Consider the following 23,586-nt stretch of genomic DNA (forward strand, 5'->3'; position numbering starts at 1 on the left):
GGAATGTGTTATGAATCATGATATTTGAAAGGCATGCATTGACTTTTAAGACAGATATAGACCAAAAAGTAAAGTCCCCTAAGGTCTCAGTGCTGTTGCTCAAAACCACCTTTTCATTCATTCCTATGCTCAGTGACCTTTCTTATTACTTTTTTTTTTTTTTCAAATACACCATGTCTGACTGGTATCCATCAAGAGGTGCACTTTATTTGAGGTTGTAATCTATGTGAGGAACAAAATATTTTCAGCTTTGACATTGCTGAATCATAAATACTGTGTCACAAACACAGGTTAAATGAAATGGTGGAATAAATGCCATAAGTTAGTTCAACTAGTCTATACAAAGTCGATTTCAAAAACTCCTACCCCATAAAAATTGTAGAGGCTTTTTGATTCTAATGCCATATCACTGGTAAGACTTCAGATGAAACTGTTGACACACACACACACACAAATATATATATATACACACACACACACACACACATTTTTTCTTTTTGTTTTTAGATTCAGGGAACCTTACTGCAAAGGCAGAGTTCTAAATAAAATTTTTAAGTCTTGGGCTTCCCTAGTGACGCAGTGGTTGAGAGTCCACCTGCCGATGTAGGGGACACGGGTTTGTGCCCCAGTCTGGGAAGATCCCACATGCCACGGAGCGGCTGGGCCTGTGAGCCATGGCCGCTGAGCCTGCGTGTCCGGAGCCTGTGCTCCACAATGGGAGAGGCCATAGCAGGGAGAGGCCTGCGTACCGCAAAAAAATTTTTAAGTCTTAGTCATATAAAGGGAATTATTGAGTTGGTCAAAAATTTTGTTTGGGTTTCCCGTAAGATGTTATGGAAAAACCCAAATGAACTTTTTGGACAACCCAATGTAACCATTTGCTGAGATTTTTCCTTTTCTAATGGAAGGAAAGTGGCCACATATCTACCTGGAGAGCCTTTATATATTATTAATTGAAAAATATAAGTCAAAAACATCTACCCTTGTTACTGTAAAAAAGCACACAGAAGACTTTTTCAAAAGTATATGTTTGCACTGAGCAATGATTTTTCTTTTGGTAAAGCTTTCATTAAAATTATATACTATATTTGTGTTACTTCAAAGTGCTTTGGTAAATTCACATTAATCTTTACACAGAAGCTGACATTAGTTTCTGCCATGGTATAAATTGTCATTTCTCATTCTGCCCTTTGAATATCTTTTATTTTCTTTTGCTCAATGGTTTCCTTCATCCCACTTTCCAACTGCCTATTATTTGTGCATCTACCAGATTAAAAAAAAAAACAAAACTCTGTGAAAAGCTTCTACTTTTATTTCATTCTAGAATTCTGTTCAGCAGACCTGCAACAAAATTTTTTTTCATTGCTATTTAACAGGAGTTAAAATTCTTTATTTTGCAAGTAAATGAAAAGAAATGCTCATGTTCTTAAGTGTGTATAATCTGATCTCCAGGATTTAGGATATGATTTATTTCAAAGAAAGCCACCCTTTGAATATCATTTGTTATTTGGAAGAAGTTTTGCTTATCTTTTAAGTGAATGCATTGCAGAGATTTGTGTGACAAATGCCTTCTTTCAACTTTTTTTTATTATTGAGGCAATTACATCTTTGTCAAAGGAGATTGCAGGGGGATAAACAATTTCAGAAGCACAAAACATGTGGTTGGATGGCAGCCTTTCGATCTTTCTTTACCACTAGAGAAAGAAATTTCTCTCTCAGCTTTCTGTAGCACTACACAAGTTTAAGTACTTTTTAAATAGAATAACAAAAGTTTTAAAAAAGTAAAAAATAAAGAAAAATATTCAGAAATTATTTCCCAAACCAGCACCCTAATTTCTATTTAAAACCTCTAAGCTTTTTAAATCCAGGTCAGACACAAGAAGACATTTCACAGTTACACACTTGGGGGATAAATATTATAGTTGCATCAAATGAATGAGGGTAAATGAAACAAGAATTGAAGAGTCATTTCTTATTTTTTTCACCTTCTGGATGTAAATACTATCAGAAGTAGACCCATGCTGACCTGCACTGGAAATTTAAGCATGTAAAAAAGTGACCTCATTCAGTTTACTTCCAAAAGTTTCAATTTGTACGGTTTATTAGCCAGTGAATATTTTCATGTGTATCAAAAAGTTTGTCTGCAGGCAAGAGTAACTGACTAGATCATAGAATGTCTGCTTTGAATTGGAACTAGCTGTCCTGTTTGGGCCTCCCATTGCAGTTGAATGATGGAAAGTCACAACTAGAAAGAGTTTGAGAAAGTCACTTGGATCAAAGGTCACACATGGATGGCCAGTGGGTCTTCAGCCATATTTTGTTTGCCCAAATAGTCTATTAAATTAATTAATTCCAACATTCCATCTAAAAATAAGAATTTATGGCTTATTTGGGGGAAAAAAGGGGGATACCAAGTCTGAATCCTTGGGTGCTGGTAGATGAGGATTAGCAGTTGCTCCCATTAGTCAGGGCATATTCTTTTTAGTTTGCCAGATTCTCTACCAGTCTTTATTGTCTCACTTCTGGAACTACTTCACTTATTTATATTTCTTACCTGATGTCTATAGGCTTTTGAGTTACAAACCTATGTTTTAAATCCATGCTCTCATTTTTTTCTTTTTTTTTCTTTTTAAATTTTTTTTTAATCTAAAATACTGTAAAATCACATAATATGATTCAGAAGGCAAAGCGTCATCAGGAGCAAAATAATAAATCCAGTGCTCTTTCACTGTAAATATTTATTATTCTCTTACTTCTAAAACTTAAAAATATGAAATTTATTGTTAATTTGATGAATGCTCCCTATCGTGAAATTGTTTAGATGCCACACACACACAGTTCTCATTGCTCCTTCATCTTAGTGATTGTAGACTCAATGAAGATTTGTGTCTCTGTGATAAGTTTGCACAGGCTATATTACCTGCATAAAGGAAAAAGGACTTACGAATATCATTGTATATAATAGGTACTGTTTGAAAACTTAAACATGCCCTCATTTTGCAGATGAAAAAAGTGACATAGAAACAGGTTGATTTATCTGAACTCTGCTTCTGGCTCTGAAAGAGCCCCAAGTAGAACTCAGGTCTCAAGTGCTCTCTCTTCTGTTGTTTTTAAATGGCACCAAGGAAGCAGCTTGCTCATTCTTTACCTCTTAGGGTCAGTTTTGGGGTGCAGAAGAGATTTTACAAGAAGAATATATAGTCAATTCTCTTGCTGCACAATTGTTTCCAAATAACTGACAGGTGAATGAATGGAATAAGATTAAAAACAAATGAACAAAAATAACAAAGGAAATAGATGAGGGGGGAATAACCAAAGATAATAATAGTAACTGCCATTTACTGAAGATTTGATATATGCCAAGCCTTATTTAAAATTCTTTATAATGTATCAATTAATCCTCCCAACAACCCTACTATCATTGTCACCATTTTTCAGATGAGGAAATCTAGGGGCAGAGAGGTTAAGCAACTTGCCCAAAGTTGCACAGCTGCTAGAGGGTGGAGAGAAGATTTGAACAGAGCAGTCAGGCCCTGACCACCACACTGTTCTGCTTCTGTGCACACATCTGTGTTTACCCCCCTGGTGCTTCTTCCTACTGCTTTCTCTTCTCCTTGCCCCACCACGCCTAACTTCTCTCAAGAATATTTATGTTGGAATCCCCAGCTGGCCTCTCTAAGTCATGCCAGAAACCACCTAAACCCCCGTCATCTCCTGTTTAACCCTGCCACAGGCATACTATCAACTCCTTTCATTCCTATTTTATGGAACTTTTGGTAATTTTGAAACACAGCTACACTGCTCCTCATAGATCTTGTCATATTCAGGCATCTCTAAAACTCTCCTGATCTGTAAATCACAGGATGCTTCTTGCCATGCTCACTTCTATCTGTTATGCTTGGGTAATTTGACGAAAATTCAGGGATTTATTTGAGATTACACTAGCATTTTGTCTAATAGATTCAAAGATTTTTGAAGATTTCTTTTTTTCACTTATGATGATATTAATTAGGCCATGGCTGACTCCTTCACTCCAATCTTGGGATATGAAGTGGACAGGCTGACTGATAGAATTCAGTTCCTGTTAGATTAAAAATTTTGTACAGCATTACCGTGTTCATGAATTTAGATGATACATTTGTATTAAGTGACCTAGCAGCTGGAGTTCTCCAAGTAATATGGGCGGATGTGCTTATAATATTGATTATACGTTTGACTTCCCAGGAGGGGTGGGTAAGAGCATTAATCAAAGGACAGTTTAATAAACTCCTTGGGAGGAGGGTTATGGTTTCATTATTTAAAAATTCAGTTAAGACAGCTGTAGCTGAACTTTTACAGGCACTAATCCAAATGGATCATCTGGCAAAGACAGGAAATTATTCCTCGTATTTTACAACTAATATGCCAATTTATTAATTTTCAAGTTCACATAAATCCCACTGAGCTCAGTTTCAGCTAAGGACTGATTTGCAGAATAACACCTCATGAAAGTCAGGTTTTAATTTGAGCTGTGGTAGCTCAATTTACAAGAGGATAATTGCATATCATTTTCTGCAAACAAGAAGCTTTTTGACTTTAATAAAACATAAAAGCCACATATTTTTACATATAAGGAAAAAGCCAAAAAAACTAGAGAAGGTTAAATCACATCACACGTAAACAAATATTTCAACCTACAATTAATCTATATTGAATTTCCCTCTATTTTTCTATTAGATGTATTTGAATGCTCAGTTTCTTTCCCTTTCCAAATCTCAAGTGGAAAATGGATGTAAGTTTAATTAATAAGTATTTCTAGAAATATGGAAATGAAGGCCAATTTGATTTCTCATGTTGGAAATATTGCTTTTTATCACTTATACCATGCACTTTAAAATCAATTATGTTGGAATTTTGTTATTCTTTAAAAAAATAGAATTGTTTCCAAGATGAGAGTATTGCATGGGATTATATCATACCCTGAGACCTGAAGTCAAATCAGGGTTAGAATGCACATAATTTTTGCCTGGTTCAAAGTGTATAGATAAATATGCATGATGCATGGAAGTCCCAGAAGGCAAATCTCTTTCCTCCCAGGTTTATGTCGAATGTTGCTTGTCACTGACAGAGCCATTAGGGATTATTTCTGTTGTGGAAACCTTGAAAGGTTTCAAAGTCTCAAAGGTGTTAGCAGAAAAACCATTTGGAGCTTTTCTGACAGTACTTTAGGGCAATAGTCAACCTCCGAGTGGCAAGAGTCAAGGTTATTTCCCAAGTGATTTACTAAGTATCTATATGTATAAATGATGAATCGTTCTATAACAGGTTACATTCAAGGTCTTCCCTTCAATAATATACTACTCACTTGCATCCCAATAGGTTTCTTGAGAGGAAAAGGGAAACATAGAGGTATGGGGGATGCACACAAGCACTTATGGAAGTGTGTTCTGGATGTGAATGTCATCCACTGTCAATGTGTCAGTGGGAAATGGGTTGAGAACTAGTACTGTCAGGTGTGACTTGAAGTCCTTGTGTTCTGTGCTTCCCTCCAAAAAACACGGCTGTGTTTGATATGGCATCTGGTACATTTCTCTTCATGTCTTGATGTCAGCTGTGAAAGGGTGGTACCTTCTCCATGGTACTCTAGGTGTGTAGCTGTATCATGATATGAAGGGAAGGAACTATGGCCATAAACAGAGATAGAAAGCCAGTCCCTCTGCTCTTGTTCTTTGCTTTATCTAAGAATACAGAGGACATGTGGACTAGGTTAATGGAAGAAAAAAGAAACAGAAGTGGTCTATGGAGAAATACAGTCTCATTCAGATCAGTTGGGCTTTGGGCAAGAGTATGATGACAAAGACTCACTGTGAATCTCTGTGAACATCCACAGACATGGAAGAGAGGCCCCTACTCTGGCATGAGCACAATATATTATTTCGTCAGTTTATTACAGGCCTTGACTCTTTTTAAAAATGGTTCAATCTTGAAAATGTTCACTCCTTTTCAAGTAAAGCAGTTTGTCAAGTGACTAAAAAGGATGTTGGTTTCCCTCTTTTTATTATAGAGCAAAAGTCGATCTGTTATTATTGCCTATACTGGGACAATTAAAATTTAAAAGAATATTTCAGAATGTAGAATAAATTGACAAAATTTTAGTCTTAGATTTTTAATGGCGTCCAGGGATGTTCTACTTCTAGACTTTCATTTTTAGAGTGCAGGAAGGTAAGGCTCAGAAAGGTGAAAAAAATGCCCAAGACCTTACAGTTAGTCTGAGCTTGAAACTCAAGCTCCGCTTACCCTAGGCAAATACACTCTCTTCCTTCCATTGTCCTGCTTTTCACGTTTAACACAATTTAATGATGCTAAAACTTTATTAATATTTACACATGAAGTTCCAAATTAGTAAATTTAATTAGTGAGCAAATGCTAATGTATGTTTGAATTTTGTTGTCAGAACAAAGGCAGACTCTATTCAGATTTTTTTTATTTTGACATATTTATTGGAGTATAATTGCCTTACAATGGTGTGTTAGTTGCTGCTTTATAACAGAGTGAATCAGCTATCCATATACATATATCCCCATAACTCCTCCCTCTTGCATCTCCCTTGCACCCTCCCTATTCCACCCCTCTAGGTGGTCACAAAGCACCAAGCTGATCTCCCTGTGCTGGGCGGCTGCTTCCCACTAGCTATCTATTTTACATTTGGTAGTGTATATTTGTCCATGCCACTCAATCACTTCGTCCCAGCTTACCCTTCCCCCTCCCAGTGTTCTCAAGTCCATTCTCTATGTCTACATCTGTATTCCTGTCCTGGCCCTAGGTTCTTCAGAACGACTTTTTTATTTTAGATTCCATATATATGTGTTAGCATACAGTACTTGTTTTCTCTTTCTGACTTACTTCACTCTGTATGACAGACTCTAGGTTCATCAACCTCACTACAAATAACACAATTTCCTTTCTTTTCATGGCTAATATTCCATTGCATATATGTGCCACATCTTCTTTATCCATTTGTCTGTTGATGGACACTTAGATTGCTTCCATGTCCTGGCTATTGTAAATAGTGCTTCAATGATATTGGGGTACATAACTCTTTTTGAATTATGGTTTTCTCCGGGTATATGGGCAGTAGTGGGAGTGCTGGGTCATATGGTAGTTCTATTTGTAGTTCTTTAAGGAACCTCCATACTGTTCTCCATAGTGGCTGTATCAATTTACATTCCCACCAATAGTGCAAGATGGTTCCCTTTTCTCCACACCCTCTCCAGCATTTATACTTTGTCAATTTTTTAATGATGACCATTCTGAACTGGTATGAAGTGATACCTCATTGGAGTTTTGATTTGCATTTCTCTGCTGATTAGTGATGTTGAGCATTCTTTCATATGTTTGTTGGCTATCTGTGTATCTTCTTTGGAGAAATGTCTATTTAGGTCTTCTGCCCATTTTTGGATTGGGTTGTTTGTTTTTTTTGATATTGAGCTGCATGAGCTGCTTGTATATTTTGGAGATTAATCCTTTGTCATTTGCTTCATTTGCAAATATTTTCTCCCATTCTCAGGGTTGTCTTTTCATCTTGTTTATGGTTTCCTTTGCTGTGTAAAAGCTTTTAAGTTTCATTAGGTCCCATTTATTTATTTATGTTTTTAGTTCCATTTCTCTAGGAGGTTGGTCAAAAATGATCTTGCTGGGATATATGCCATAGAGTGTTCTATGTTTTCCTCTAAGAGTTTTATAGTGTCTGGCCTTACCTTTAGGTCTTTAATCCATTTTGAGTTTATTTTTGTGTATGGTGTTAGGGAGTGTTCTAATTTCTTTCTTTTACATGTAGCTGTCCGGTTTTCCCAGCACTACTTATTGAAGAGGCTGTCTTTTCTCCACTATATATTCCTGCCTCCTTTATCAGAAATAAGGTAACCATATATGCGTGGGTTTACCTATGAGCTTTCTATCCTGTTCCGTTGATCTACATTTCTGTTTTTGTGCGAGTACCATACTGTCTTGATTTCTGTAGCTTTGTAGTATAGTCTGAAGTCAGGGAGTCTGATTCCTCCAGCTTTGTATTTCTTTCTCAATATTACTTTGCTATTCAGGGTCTTTTTAATTTCCATATAAATAGTGAAATTTTTGTTCTAGTTCTGTGAAAAATGTCATTGGTAGTTTGATAGGGATTGCATTGAATTTGTAGATTGCTTTAGGTAGTATAGTCATTTTTATAATGTTGAGTCTTCCAATCCAAGAACATGGTATATTTCTTCATCTGATTGTATCATCTTTAATTTCTTTCATCAGTGTCTTATAGTTTTCTGCATACCGGTCTTTTGTCTCCCTAGATAGTTTTTTTTCCTAGGTATTTTATTCTTTTTGTTGCAATGGTAAATGGGAGTGTTTCCTTAATGTTTCTTTCAGATTTTTTGTCATTTGTTTACGAATGCAAGAGATTTCTGTGCATTAATTCTGTACCCTGCTACCTTACCAAATTCATTGATTAGCTCTAGAAGTTTTCTGGTAGCATCTTTAGGATTCTCTATGTATAGTTTCATGTCGTCTGTAAACAGTGACAGCTGTACTTCTTCTTTTCCGATTTGTATTCCTTTGATTTCTTTTTCTTCTCAGATTGCTGTGGCTAAAATATCCTAAACTATGTTGAATAATAGTGGTGAGAGTGGACAACCTTGTCTTGTTCCTGATCTTAGTTGAAATGTTGTCAGTTTTACACCATTGAGAACGATGCTGGCTGTGAGTTTGTGATATATGGCCTTTATTATGTTGAGGTAAGTTCCCTCTATGCCTATTTTCTGGAGAGCTTTATCATAAGTGGGTGTTGAATTTTATCAAAAGTTTTTCTGTATCTATTGAGATGATCATAGGGATTTTATCCTTCAATTTGTTAATATGGTGTATCACATTGGTTGATTTGTTTATATTGAAGAATCCTTGCATTCCTGGGACAAACCTCACTTGATCATGGTGTGTGATATTTAATGTGATTTTGGACTCTGCTTGGTAGTATTTTGTTGAGGATTTTTGCCTCCATATTCATCAGTGATATTGGTCTGTAGTTTTCTTTTTTGTGACATCTTTGTCTGATTTTGGTATCAGAGTGATGGTGGCTTCGTAGAATGAGTTTGGGAGTGTTCTTCTGTCTGCTATATCGTAGAAGAGTTTGGGAAGGATAGGTGTTAGTTCTCCTTTAAGTGTTTAATAGAATTTGCCTGTGAAGCCATCTGGTCCTGGGTTTTTGGTTTTTGGAAGATTTTTAAACACAGTCTCAATTTCTGTGCTTTTGATTGGTCTGTTTATATTTTCTGTTTCTTCCTGGTTCAGTCTTGAAAGGTTGTGCTTTTCTAAGAATTTGTCTATTTCTTCCAGGTTGTCCATTTTACTGGCATAGCATTGCTTGTAGTAATCTCTCATGATCCTTTGTATTTCTGCAGTGTCAGTTATTACTTCTCCTTTTTCATTTCTAATTCTATTGATTTGTCTTCTCCCTTTTTTTCTTGATGAGTCTGGCTAATGGTTTATCAATTTTGTTTATCTTCTCAAAGAACCAGCTTTTACTTTTATTGATCTTTGCTATTGTTTCCTTTATTTCTTTTTCATTTATTTCTGATCTGATCTTTATGATTTCTTTCCCTTTGCTAACTTTGGGGTTTTTTTGTTCTTCTTTCTCTAATTGCTTTAGGTATAAAGTTAGGTTGTTTATTTGAGATATTTCTTGTTTCTTGGAGTAGGATTCTATTGCTCTAAAGTTCCATCTTAGAACGCTTTTGCCACCTCCCATAGGTTTTGGGTCATTGTGTTTTCATTTTCCTATGTTTCTAGGTATTTTTTGATTTCCTCTTTGATTTCTTCAGTGATCTCTTGATTATTTATTTATGTATTGATTAGCCTCTGTGTGTTTGTATTTTTTACAGATTTTTTCCTGTTATTGACATCTAGTTTCATAGCATTGTGGTCAGAAAAGATACTTCGTACAATTTCAATTTTCTTATATTTACTGAGGCTTGATTTGTGACCCAGGATATGATCTGACCTGGAGACTGTGCCATGAGCACTTAAGAAGAAAGTGTATTCTGTTTTTTTTTTGGATGGAATGTCCTATAAATATAAATTAATTCCATCTTGTTTAATGTATCATTTAAAGCTTGTGTTTCCTTATTTATTTTCATTTTGGATGATCTGTCCATTGGTGAACGTGGGGTGTTATAGTCCCCTACTATGATTGTGTTACTGTTGATTTCCCCTTTTATGGCATTTGCCTGATGTATTGAGGTGCTCCTATGTTGGGTGAATAAATATTTACAATTGTTATATCTCCTTGGATTGATCCCTTGATCATTATGTAGTGTCCTTCTTTGTCTCTTTTAATAGCCTTTATTTTAAAATCTATTTTGTCTGATATAAGAATTGCTCCTCCAGCTTTCTTTTGATTTACATTTGCATGGAATATCTTTTTTCATCCCCTCACTTTCAGTCTGCTTATGTGTCCTTGGTCTGAAGTGTGTCTCTAGTAGACAGCATATAATATGGGTCTTGTTTCTGTAACCATTCAGACAGTGTATGTCTTTTGTTTGCGGTATTCAATCCATTTACTTTTAAGGTAGTTATCGATATGTATGTTCCTATTACCATTTTCTTAATTGATTTGGGTTTGTTATCGTAGATGTTTTCCTTCTCTTTTGTTTCCTGACTAGAGAACTTCCTTTAGCATTTGTTGTTAAGCTGCTTTGGTGATGCTGACTTCTCTTAGCTTTTTCTTGTCTGTAAAGTTTTTAATTTCTCCATTGAATCTGAATGAGATCCTTGGTAGGTAGAGTAATCTGGGTTGTAGGTTCTTCCCTTTCATTACTTTAAATATGTCCTGCCACTCCCTTCTGTTTGCAGAGTTTCTGCTGAAAGATCAGCTTTTAACCTTATGCGGATTCCCTTGTATGTTATTTTTTTTTCCCTTGTTGCTTAAAAAATTTTTTTTTTTGTATTTAATTTTTGATAGTTTGATTAGTATGTGTCTTGGCATGTTTCTCCTTGGATTTATCCTCTATGGGACTCTCTGTGCTTCCTGGACTTGATTGACATTTTCCTTTCCCATATTAGGGAAGTTTTCAACTATAATCTCTTCAAATATTTTCTCAGTCCCTTTCTTTTTCTCTTCTTCTTCTAGGACCCCTATAATTCGAATGTTGTTGTGTTTAATCCTGTTCCAGAGGTCTCTGAGACTGTCCTCAATTATTTTCATTCTTTTTTGTTTATTTTGCTCTGCAGTAGTGATTTCCACTATTTTATCTTCCAGGTCACTTATCAGTTCAGCTGTCTCAGTTATTCTGTTATTGATTCCTTCTAGAAAATTTTTAATTTCATTTATTGTGTTGCTCATCATTGTTTGTTTGCTCTTTAGTTCTTCTTGCTCCTTGTTAATCATTTCTTGTATTTTCTCCTTCCTATTTCCAAGAATTTGGATCATCTTTACTAACATTAGTCTGAATTCTTTTTCAAGTAGACTGTCTATGTCCTCTTCATTTGGTTGGTCTGTTGGGTTTTTACCTTGCTCTTTCATTTGCTGTGTGTTTCTCTGTCTTCTCATTTTGCTTAACTTACTGTGTTTGTGGTCTCCTTTTTGCAGGCTGCAGGTTCATAGTTTCCGTTGTTTTTGATGTCTGTCCCCAGTGGCTAAGGTTGGTTCAGTGGGTTGTGTAGGCTTCCATGGGGGAGGGGCCTAGTGCCTGTGTTCTGGAGGATGAGGCTGGATCTTGTCTTTCTGGTGGGCAGGACTGCATCTGCTGGTGTGTTTTGGGTTGTCTGTGATCTTATTATGATTTTAGGCTGCCTCTCTGCTAATGGGTGGGGTTGTGTTCCTGTCTTGCTTGTTGTTTGGCATAGGGTGTCCAGGACTGTAGCTTGCTAGTTGGTGAGTGGAGCTGGGTCTTAGTGTTGAGATAGAGATCTCTGGGAGATCTTTGGGTGTTTGATATTATGTGGAGCCTGGAGCTCACTGGTGGACCAATGTTTTTCACTCATCTTTCCCACTTCAGAGGCACAGGCCTGATAACTACCTTAAAAGTAAATGGATTGAATACTGCAAACAAAAGACATACACTGTCTGAATGGTTACATAGTTGTTCCCAACGTCCACCACTTCAATTTTGAGATAATTGTTTATTCAAGTATTCCAGAGATGCAGGGTACATCAAGTTGATTGTGGAGATTTAATCCGCTGCTCCTGAGGCTTCTGGGAGAGATTTCCCTTTCTCTTCTTTGTTCGCACAGCTCCTGGGATTCAGCTTTGGATTTGGTCCCGCCTCTGCATGTAGGTCACCTGAGGGCATCTCTTCTTCGCTCAGACAGGACAGGGTTAAAGTTGCAGCTGATTAGGGGGCTCTGGCTCACTCAGGCTGGGAGAGGGAGGGGTATGGAATGCGGGGAGGGCTGTGGCGGCAGAGGGTGGCATGACGTTGCAACAGCATGAGGTGCACTGTGTGTTCTCCAGGGGAAGTTGTCCCTGGATCATGGGACCCTGGCAGTAGCAGGCTGCACTGGCTCCCAGGAGGAGAGGTGTGTATAGTGACCTGTGCTTGCACACAGGCTTCTTGGCGGCTGCAGCAGCAGCCTTAGTGTTTCATGCCCGTCTCTGGCGTCCGTGCTGATAGCCGCGTCTTGTGCCCGTCTCTGGAGCTCATTTAGGCAGGTGGTGCTCTGAATCCCCTCTGCTTGTGCACCCCGAAACAATGGTCTTGTTGCTTCTTAGGCAGGTCCAGACTTTTTTCCGGACTCCTTCCTGGCTAGCTGTGGCACATTAGCCCCCTTCAGGCTGTGTTCATGCAGCCAACCCCAGTCCTCTCCCTGGGATCTGACCTCTGAAGCCCAAGCCTCAGCGCCCTGCCCTCACCTGACCCGGCCAGCTGGTGAGCAGAGAAGTCTCTTGGGCTGGTGAGTGCCAGTCGACACTGATCCTCTATGTGGGAATCTATCTGCTTTGCCCTCTGCATCGCTATTGCTGTGCTCTCCTGTGTGGCTCTGCAGATTCCCCCCACCACCCCCGCCATCTCTGCAGTGAAGATGCTTCCCATTGTGTGGAAACTTTTCCTCTTTCACAGCTCCCTCCCAGAGGTGAAGGTCCAATCCCTATTCTTTTGTCTTTGTTTTTTTTCTTTTTTCTATTTCCCTACCCAGTTACGTGGGAGTTTCTTGCCTTTGGGAGGTCTGAGGTCTTCTGCCAGCGTTCAGTAGGTGTTCTGTAGGAGTTGTTCCACATGTAGATGTATTTCTGATGCATTTGTGGAGAAGAAGGCAATCTCCACGTCTCACTTCTCCGTCATCTTGAAGCTCCTCCCTCTATTCGGATTTAATTTGCCTGGTATCTTTCATATTTCAGTCCACTAAAGTAAATGAAGTGTTACTGTGAAATATGTTACAGCAACAACCTCGGTGTCTTTGAAAGAAAATATGCATATTTCCTATCTAGCTGGAAAGAGAAATCTCTAAAAGCAAGCCATTTCAAATTTAAGAAAACACAGTATAAATAACCCATGGTGGCTGCTATAATTTAATTTTAAAGCAAAGGTTGACAAGGAACGTACAAATCTGGATTTCTTAAAGGCAACACTGGTGTTACCATACGAAGCATGTACACACCTGTCCAATTCATCTCATGTGACATTTGGGACCATGCACTTTATAGTTAGGTTAAATAAATTAAAACCACAAGAATATGCACTTCCTGAATAAGACGTACTTCAAAACAGATATCAGAGTAACAAATGATGTAAAATATTATTATTATATACACTAATATAATACAATAATGAAACATTATTGTTAAAGACACTCGTGATGAGAAGGCATAGGGTAGTGATTAAAAGCATTAGCTTTGGAGTCATACAGACCTATGTTGAAATTCCAGCCCTGTCACTTACTACAGTTACTTATAACTTTTGTTATTTACTGGGTTGATTTGAGCATGTTACTTAGCCTCTCTGAGTCTCAGTTTCCTGCAAAATACATTGCAGCTTGAGATTCCTACCTCATATTTTATTGTAAGAGTTAATATAAGTAATGTGGAGGCTGGCTATACTATCTGAAAAAAACATCAGAAACTTGAGATGCTAAGTGCATGAATATCTCATCAGAACACCTATGGTTCCTTATTATTACTTGATTCTTCACTTTCCTGTTCATTCTTATACTAGGAAAAACTTTCTACTTCTGCTTCAAAATTTGGCTCTATGTCATAAAATACAAGGCAGCTAGTGCTGAAAAACTACATCTTACGTAAATTAGACACTACCTTTGTGCTTCAGTATTCAAACAACCTTACTTATTTCCCCCACCATGAATTCTCCATACCAAAAAGATTGGTAATTCTCTTAAGCTATTCAAGTCACACATGTAGGCACAAAGGAAGTAAAAGGGTCAGTTTATGAGAAAACCATAATTATTTGGAAGGTCAAATGTGTGCTGCCTTTGGTGTAACATTAGCTCAGTCTTCTGTCAGGTTTACGGCCTGTAAGGCATTTTACTTACTTGCAGAGCCAATTGAAATTTTGCACTTGAATTGAAGAAGGACTGTGCAGAAAAGCTAACTTTAGGGAGTTAGCTCTATCAAGCTTTCTCTCACTCAGAAAATACATTTTTGTATTAAAATTTGAAAGAATCAAGGATTTTGATGTAGGAAACTGAGTTTGCCCTCTAGCACTACCACCTGTTGACTGTAACCATGAATAAGTCACAGATTTACAGTTTACTGATCTGCAAAATGGGTTTCCTGCCTAGGTCCTGCCTACCTAGTAGGTTTATACTGAGAATTAAATGAGGTTATACATATGAAGGCAGCTTGCTATAGACAAATCAAGGATTTACTGATTGAAAGGACTGGGTTTAATTCTCAATTAGAAACTATTTAACTTTTTTTTAACAAGTTCCTTAACTTTTCTGGACTTCAATTTCTCTTTCTCTACAATGGGGATAATAAAGCCTATTAGACAAGATTGTTGTGAGGATTTAATAATACCATGTGTGAAAAGCTTCAAACAAAAAATCCTGTCTGATACTTATCAGTCGGCTGTTTTGTGTATGAGGTTAGTAATAAATAGTTATTGGAGTCTTTATTTAAATTTATTTCACATAAGTTAAAATTTTCAATTAAAATAGAAGTTATCTAAATTTCTAAATTTAAATTAGAATAAGGTTAAAATAGAAAATGATCTAAATTGTGAAACAAAGAAGAATGGTTAAATGTCCATCCATCCAGAGGATATTCTACAGGCGTTACTAATATTGTATTGTCATGGAAAGATATTTGCCATACATCATCAGGGAGTGAAGAACATAAAGCAAAGTATATGGAATGATCAATTTTTTTCAATAAAAATTATTTGGAAAAAATTTTGGAAAAATATATCTAAAAAGTGTAGTAGGACTATGGGTAAGTTTTATTTTTGCTTTTGGTGTACCTGTATTATCTAATATAACACAATAATGTCACATTCATGTACCAAAATAAAATATTAAAATGTTAAATGAAAATAATAAGCATGAAAAAAACTGACCTCCTTCAGCTGAACATATGACCACAATTTGACTGAAAGGTCCATCTCCTTTATTGTTATAAACGCCAACCTTCACTTCAAAGGGAGTAAGAGGAGGGACACTTTCATCTCTATAAATGAATTTTGAAGCTTCAGAAGATGTCACCATTTTTTCCTTCCAGCCACGTGTTCCATTGGGTCGGAAAGCCACAATATAGCCAAAGCCTTCCCCATTCTGAAACTCTTCTGATACTGGCTAAAGAAGAAAAATGCAATTAAATATCAGGAAAATAATTCATCAAAACCCCCACTCTTTCCAATCTTTAAATTTTTAAAGATTATGGTTAACTAGAGCAATAGAGACTCTCCAATCTTTTGATTTGAGAGACTATTGAGAGTCTCAATAGAGACTCTCTATTACATTGGAAGCCAACATAGAAAAATAGCTTGACAGTCACCGGAAATTTAAAAGGCTTTAAAGATATAAGATTAAAAAATTAAATGGTATCAGTTGGTATTTAAGAAAAGCATCAGGAGTATTGAAAACTCTTGAAGTGAAACAGATTTGCTCGAACTAGTCATGTATATGAAACAAAGGTCCTTGGATTCCACACTAGAATGTAATATGCTGGGGAAAACTGTCATATGGTCTGGTGGTCGGGAAAATCTTGTCACTGGTAATGCTCTGCAGAGGGCTTTGCACAGAAAATCTCGGTGAAATTAATGTAAGACCTTTCTTCTAGTTTTTTCTCAATTACTCTTGTGCTTTACTAACATATGAAAAAATTAGAATACAGAATTTTTTCGAGAGACTTGTACTCCATGGCTTACATTTAAATTTGTTAAATGAGCATCAATTGCACACCAAAGAAAACAGTAATTGTCATTAACTAGTTAGTCAGTGGAGCAGTTACCAGACATTGCCTAGCACAATGTTTGACAAATAGACACACAATAAACCTTTGCTACATTTTCTTATTTTGAATTTTGATTTGAGGAAAAACTATGTATTGAGTGGAGGAAAAGAGACAAAGCCTATTATATCAAAGTACTATAGACTAAATGTTTATACCCCTTCCTCCCCCACAATTCATGTGATGAATTCCTAACACAATGTGATGGTACTAGGAGATGGGCTTTTGGTAGGTGACTTGGCTATGAGGGTGGAGTACTCATGAATCAGATTATTGACCTTGTAATACAGAATCTAGAGATCTGTCTTGCCCCTCTGTCACGTGAGGACATAGTGAGAAATTGTGTTTTATGAACCAGGAAGCAGGCCCTTGCCAGATATGAATCCACCAATGCCTTCCAGAACTAGACTTCCAGCGTCCAGAACTGTAAGAATTAAATTTCTGTTGTTTATAAGCCACCCAGTCTACAGTATTTTTGTTGTAGCAGCCCCAGCTGACTAAGACATAAAACTGACAGGGAAGTCAATTCCGTTTAGAGAGGTTTGATCTCAGTGAAGGTCAGGTATTGGGAAGTTAATACCTCTGCAGAAATCAAAAACAAGGCATAAAGTTTTATTGAAGAAGAGGCATATGAACAGAACAGGTCAGGGTATGTGCTCATGGAAGATTTCTTACTGGGGAAAGGAGTTTTTCTGTATGTTTCTGTACATTCTATCATTGTTCTTAGAGATGGTCAGGGATTGGTTGTTTTCTCCAATAGTTATTTCCATCTCCATATTCTAATGCATTGTTCTGTTAGCTACCTAGCTATATTTGATAATAAAGTTAACATTAAAGAAGGAAGGTGGCTTTATGGAAAATAAATGTACCTCTCCCACTCTTTCTCCCCTGTTCCTTTCCTTTGACAGAAGGAATTTTGGAGGTCATACAGTGAGGGACACAAAAGAATAAGGGTTTTGGATTCAAAGCCCCAAATCTACTGCTTCTCAGGAAAGTACTCAAACTGTGCATCAGTTTCATAATTTTGTAAAACAAGGAAAATTATCCCCACTAATAGGATGGTTGTATGAGATAAATGAGCTAACCCAGTCACTACTCCAGGAAAACCTCAATGGTTTTAGCCTCCATATATGTCAAGAGTGCTATTCAATTGTGAAGTAAATAAATATCAAACTAAGCCAAATAAACATCTGAAGTAATTTGTGAGAGAATGTGTTTTAATCATTCAAACTGTATTCTGAGACAGCCTATATGACAGGACGGCACACTTTAGACTTTGTATGAAAATGAGAAAAGTTCATTTTGGAAATATTCATGTGAGTAACGCATGCTCAAAGTGTTTCTTAACCTCCTTTAAACAGAAGTTACTCAGTTACTCTATACCAAATACAGATACTCTATGTGTAACTTTCTTTTTTAAGGAATCAACAAGTTCTGACATCTGAGTAGGCTTTCTTACCTCCCAGGCGATGACTAACTCGTGCCTTCTTCCACTTCTTCCTCTTACATTGGTGGGTGTTGTCTTTGGAACTGTCGTTAAAAATGGGCCAAGAGTGAGGACAATACATAGATGTACAATTTAAGTGTCCCTACACCAAGAATGCATCATAACCCTACTCTGGTTGGGTAACATCCCCAAATAAACAAATCAAAATGTGGCTGGAAGTCAAAGTGGTCTTATTCAATATTAAACAAAATGTTTGTGACAAATACCTTGCTTTAAAATATATGTGGGGGAGTTTGATATATATTTTTCATGGCCACATACTGCATCCCCAAACTAGTTCAATTGTATAAATGCTCTGTGGTTACTAAGGTCCAAATCATAATTAACACTATAGTCAAGGACATCTGCTAATGGTTAGTTAAATTACATCCTACATGTTTTCTTCTTCCTGAGGATGTGAATCTTCTGTGATTTCAGGGCTTGCAGAGCCCCTGGAAAGTCCACAGGTTGACATTAGCCTTACTGCTTTACTAGAACTCCCAGGTGGCTCCAGTTTAAAGAAATCTTAGCAACAGTTCTATGGAGTGAGAACCTATTTAAATGAATAAACATTTTAAAAAACTGTCAAGAATGAACCTCTCTGCAAACTGCAAAATATATAGATACCTGGTGAAGCTTTTTCAAATGCAAAACTATTAAAAGAATAAATGTGTCAAAGGAATAAATTTCCCCTTCACAGCACCAAACCACAAAACATGTAGTTGAAAGGGAATATATTCAGATGAAGAACTGTTAAATGAAGAAAACTATTAAAATAAATCTTTTTCTAGGCTATGAGCCTGCATTAGCAATTTTACACTTCAGCATTGTCTTTATATCCCAGCATATAGTTTTTAAAAAAATATTGATATACTCATAAACAATAAATTCACTCCCATTTATTACCTACTTGGAGTGGAAGGCTGTTAATTACTGGTAGATATTAACACAGCATTTTATATACTGGAAAAACTGATGCAGAATTTATATGCTACTAGAAAGGAAAAAAACAATTCTTCTTGGACCACGGAGGTGGGAGAGAACACTATCATTGCCTCCATTGAACTAGATGATATTTATTCACCAGGTCCAAATTTCATTTCCTTGACACTTTTCTCCGTGAACATGAGTTCTTGTTTTTCTCATGCACACGTAGAAGGATATATACAGAAGCCGTTACCAATCTTTCTTTTTTCACAGTTACATACACATTAAGGATTATTCATATGTGGAGTTCACTCTCATGAACTCCCTCAGAATTACATGGAATTGGATACCCCTTTGTCTCTCAATCGGGAAATCAAAAGGAATTCAACTAAGAAGAATGATGGTATTAGAGCAATAACAGTGAATATGCCCTAATTTATATGAAGAGCAGGCAGATGATTTAACTTGAGTTTTTTACTAGTAGTCATAAGTTATCACTGCATGTAACAATCTATGACACATCAGTCTGCCTTGACACCATGTCTCAAAACCACTGTTATAGAGTAGTAGTTTTAAATTCATTTTCTGGTGTATGGTATGAGTAAAGCACACAGGAGGAAAACTGGTTTAACTGTATGTGTAAAAGGGTAGGGCTACACATTTCCAAATATACCCTCAGTGGCTAATCTCAGAGTTCTGAATATTGTGACCATGAGTGCATGGTCAGATAAATAGTAGAAGCAAGTTAATTTGTTGATATGGTGCCACTATGGTTTCTCTTACTACCATTTGTTTGTAAAATATAAAAAGTTATGCACACACATATGCTTCACATTCATCACTGACAATAATTAACAGGTAAATAATATTACAAGTAATATCTACCACAACCACCTACTTCATCTGCTACATTGGAATTGCTAGTTTATACCCTAAATGTAGGAATTTGAATATTTTTCTTTGAAGATACCCTCCCTATGATCATGGATTTTGTGGAAAGACTAGGCACTGAGCATCATTTTCTATTTTATTCAGCCCTCAAACATCATCTAAAAAGAGGATGCTTGGAACCTCTAGCTTAGGGTTGGAGAGTAGGCTATAGGCTATCTTGTGAGCATCTCTCTCTTGAAGCTCATTAAAGAAGTATGAGTAAAATGAAATTCAAGTGATGATTTGAGGTCAAATCTTTCTTCTGGAGCTTTGGTAGTATTGTTCCATAGTCTAATAGTGTTTTTATTTTTAAAAAGAATATTTAGAGTTTTCAAAAGTTTTAACTTTGTGAGTAAAAAAGTTGAAAAGAAACTAATGAAAAATGTGGTGAAAATTTCCACTTTGAGGAACCAAGAAAGCAAAATTTAATTTGTTTCTGTGTGAGTTACTTCCATATCAAATTATCCATAAATGACCTAGATTCTGTAAAATTTCTTTTATCATTTGAAATTAGTCTTTGAAGTCTTCCTACTGCTACTAATTCCTTTTAAGAAGATAAAATAAATAAATGTAAATAAAGAAAATAAAATAATGTAAATAAAGATCATCCAATTTTAATGTATAATAAATGACACAAAAGAGGCACTATAGTTCATTGAGTTTTAATAGTATATGTGTATAAGCACCAACTGTTCTTTTTTAAGAAAGGCTTACTAGATATAATAAGAAATACTAACAGAAAACTTAAGGCTTTAAAGACATGGAAATAACCTAAATGTCCATGGATCAATGAATAAAGAAAATGTGGTGTATTATACAATGGAATACTATTCAGCCATACAAAGAAGGGAACCCTGCCATTTGAGACAACATGGATGGACATCAGCATCCTTATACTAAGTGAAATAAGCTGGACAGGGAAAGACAAATACTTTATGATCTGACTTATATGTGAAATCTAAAAATATGGAACTTGTAGGAACAGAGAACAGATTGGTGATTGCCAGAGATGGGAATGAAGGGTGGGGGAAATGGGGAAATGTGGTCAAAAGGTATGAATTTCCAGATATAAGATAAATAAGTTCTAGGGATATAATATACAACATGGTGACTATAGATAACAATACTGTTTTCGTATATTTGAACGTTGCTAAGAGAGAAGATGTTAAAAGTTCTCATCACAAGGAAGAAAATGTACTTGTGTGAGGTGATGGATGTTAACTAAACTTGTGGTAATCATTTTGCAGTATATAAATATATCAACTCATTATGTTGTTCACCTTAAACTAATACAGTATTATATGTCAATTATATCTCAATAAAACTGGAAAAACAAACAAACAAACAAAAAAGAAAACCTAAGTCTTTAATAGATGCAACTCAGGCATTGTGCTTTGCTGTCAGGATCACAATGTTTGAATTGGGTACTCTAATTCTAATTGGCTTAAATTTCCTAATTACATGCAGATGATCAGTGGAACCCATGCTCATTGGTTTCCTTTTCAAGTTGGTGGCTCACAGTTATTATCTCTGCAGTCAACACTGATTTTAATTATATCCTTTTATTTTTAAAACAACATATTCATGATATGTAGAGGTTTCACTTAATTGTTCAGAGCTCTTCTATTGTAAAAGTTCTATAATTCTTGTTAGAAGAATAAAATTAATATAATCAAACATGTAATAAATGCTTTCATTGAGTTCAGAGAAATACATATTTACCTAAACACAAATTTATTTTCAATATAATTATTGAAAATCTGATTTAGAATTAAGCAGCTAGATGCTTTTCTCCCTCCGTTGGCTACTGATCAATGCCATGAGCTTATTAGCTTAGAGAATCAAGTTCACATGCATGGTTAATGAATTAAACTCTTATTCATCAGAATTTCTTTTGAACATTAGTCTTCCATGAAGGAATAACGTGATTAATACTTTTACAACAATCTATAAATGTCTTGCTGTTTTAGTGCCTTATCTGGCATGTTGAAATGTAGACTCTTGTCCCTTTTTATCTTATACATTTGGTTGTAAATGCTCAGAGTGACTAAAATATAGTGTACTACCTTAGTTTAAGCGTGCATGAATTTAAGCTTGAGTCTCAAAGAACTCTTCCTAAGTGTAATAGTCTGAACAAAGTCAATCACACTAAAAACATGCTTTAATTAGCATTCAACTAAACAAAAGAATACAGGATGAAATCGTTTACCAATCTCTCTTTTTTTCCCTGAAAAATTTCCAAATCTACTACAGTAGATGTTTACATAACTCATTAAATAATACAGCTTTACTAGAGACCTGGGAGCGGTCACATAATTTAGGAGGAAATCCAGCAACTGGTTTGGGCAGAAAAGTGCAAAAGAATGGAAGGAGGGAATGGAGGTTGATAATATAGTGAAGGTGGGAGTCAGGAGAGAAATTTAAAAAAAAAATCCTACCTGAATTGAAGTATGTAACATACAAATATTTCAGTTAACTGATTATCATCTAAGCTCACTTTATAAAAAGAGTTAAAGAGCTTCCAAAATTAAAAAAAAAAATAATACCAGTGGTGTTTCCTAAAGAGTTCAGATAATGCTGTTATTCCTATCAATAGGGTAGCTAAGGTGGTATGTGTAAGTGGTAAAAGTATTCTTCTGGGACTGAGAAAGATCTGGGCTTGAATCTCAGTTCTACCATTCTAGCTGATGGGTTGAAAATATCTCTTAACCACTTTGTCCTTTAGTTGTCTCACGGAGATAATAATAGTACCTACTTTTTAAGGTTTTCATAATTATGTATCACAGTGCCTGGAACTGTAATTTATAACTATTACCTAATGTTATTATCTACTTCAAAAAGAAAATGTAGTTGTCTTCTATGATAAACACTAAGTTCAGTAGGAATCTATAAACATGTGATCTTGAAATAGACTGTTCTTTTGGAAATCTGGATAATACAGTTTCAACAGTACCATGGAAATTGTGCTTTCAGTTTTGGCTCAGCTTGTTTTAATTTGAAAACCTAGGCAATATATCATTTTTGATTTACAACTTTCGTTGCTAGGATATTTCAGAGAATGCAAGATTTCTCTGATATATGAACCTTCTCATAAATTGCAATAGTCAGGACCACAGGAGGTATGTATAGACAATAAAAGGTGTTTCCATTCACTCATTTTCTCTGAACTTTATTCCACAAGGAAGTAGAAGCAGAGGATAGGCATAATAATCTTTGAGCAAAATTTGTTGGAACGTGTGGTAAAATGAAGAGAAAGAAAAAGGCAAGAGGAAGAAGGGAGGGGTGGGAGGAAGATAACTTGGGAGTCATCACCTTTGGTTTAAGATTAGAATTCCAACTCTGCCACTTACTTATTAGATAACCTTGTACAAGTTTTTAACTCTCTTATTCTGTTTCTCATCTGTAAGATGGGGATAAGCCTGCTTGCTTTAGAGGGTTGATGTGAGAATTAAATGCTATAGTGAAAGGCAAGGGCTTAGTATAGGGCTTGAAACATGGTTCATGATTTATGACTGGCATATGGCATTATAGGGACTAGGAAGATGGGAAAAGTCTAACTTGAGTGTCTCACATTTACTCCTGGGTTGATAACCTCTCATTACCCTTTTGTCTTTCATGCTCAAGTCTTCTACTGCTCTTCCCTCATCTTGCTATTAATCAGAAAGGGGCATGCCTAGCAATTAACCATGTTTCATTTAGAAGGGCATTTGTTAAAGTTACCATCTCTGTTTGCAAAGTGTCTCTGAAACTGAAGATATATTTCTTGAATATATTTTGCAGAAAAGGCTTTCCTGGACCAAAGTGGTTTCATGATTTAAAA

The 23,586-nt window shown here is 36.1% G+C and overlaps 1 protein-coding gene across 1 annotated transcript in view; it reads right to left on the reverse strand.

Moving 5' to 3' along the window:
- CNTN5 (contactin 5) overlaps window positions 1-23,586 on the reverse strand; it is a 1,393,643-nt gene that overhangs the window by 37,016 nt on the left and 1,333,041 nt on the right. The window contains exons 18-19 of the mRNA XM_029208299.1: window positions 17,883-17,953; window positions 15,531-15,765 (exon numbers count right to left, since the gene is read on the reverse strand). Of these exons, the coding sequence (XP_029064132.1) occupies window positions 15,531-15,765; window positions 17,883-17,953 (306 nt within the window). The remainder of the gene's footprint in view (window positions 1-15,530; window positions 15,766-17,882; window positions 17,954-23,586) is intronic.

This window comes from Monodon monoceros, unplaced genomic scaffold, assembly GCF_005190385.1.
Source record: "Monodon monoceros isolate NGI ecotype Baffin Bay Population unplaced genomic scaffold, NGI_Narwhal_1 Super_Scaffold_7, whole genome shotgun sequence".
Taxonomy (NCBI): Eukaryota; Metazoa; Chordata; class Mammalia; order Artiodactyla; family Monodontidae; genus Monodon; species Monodon monoceros.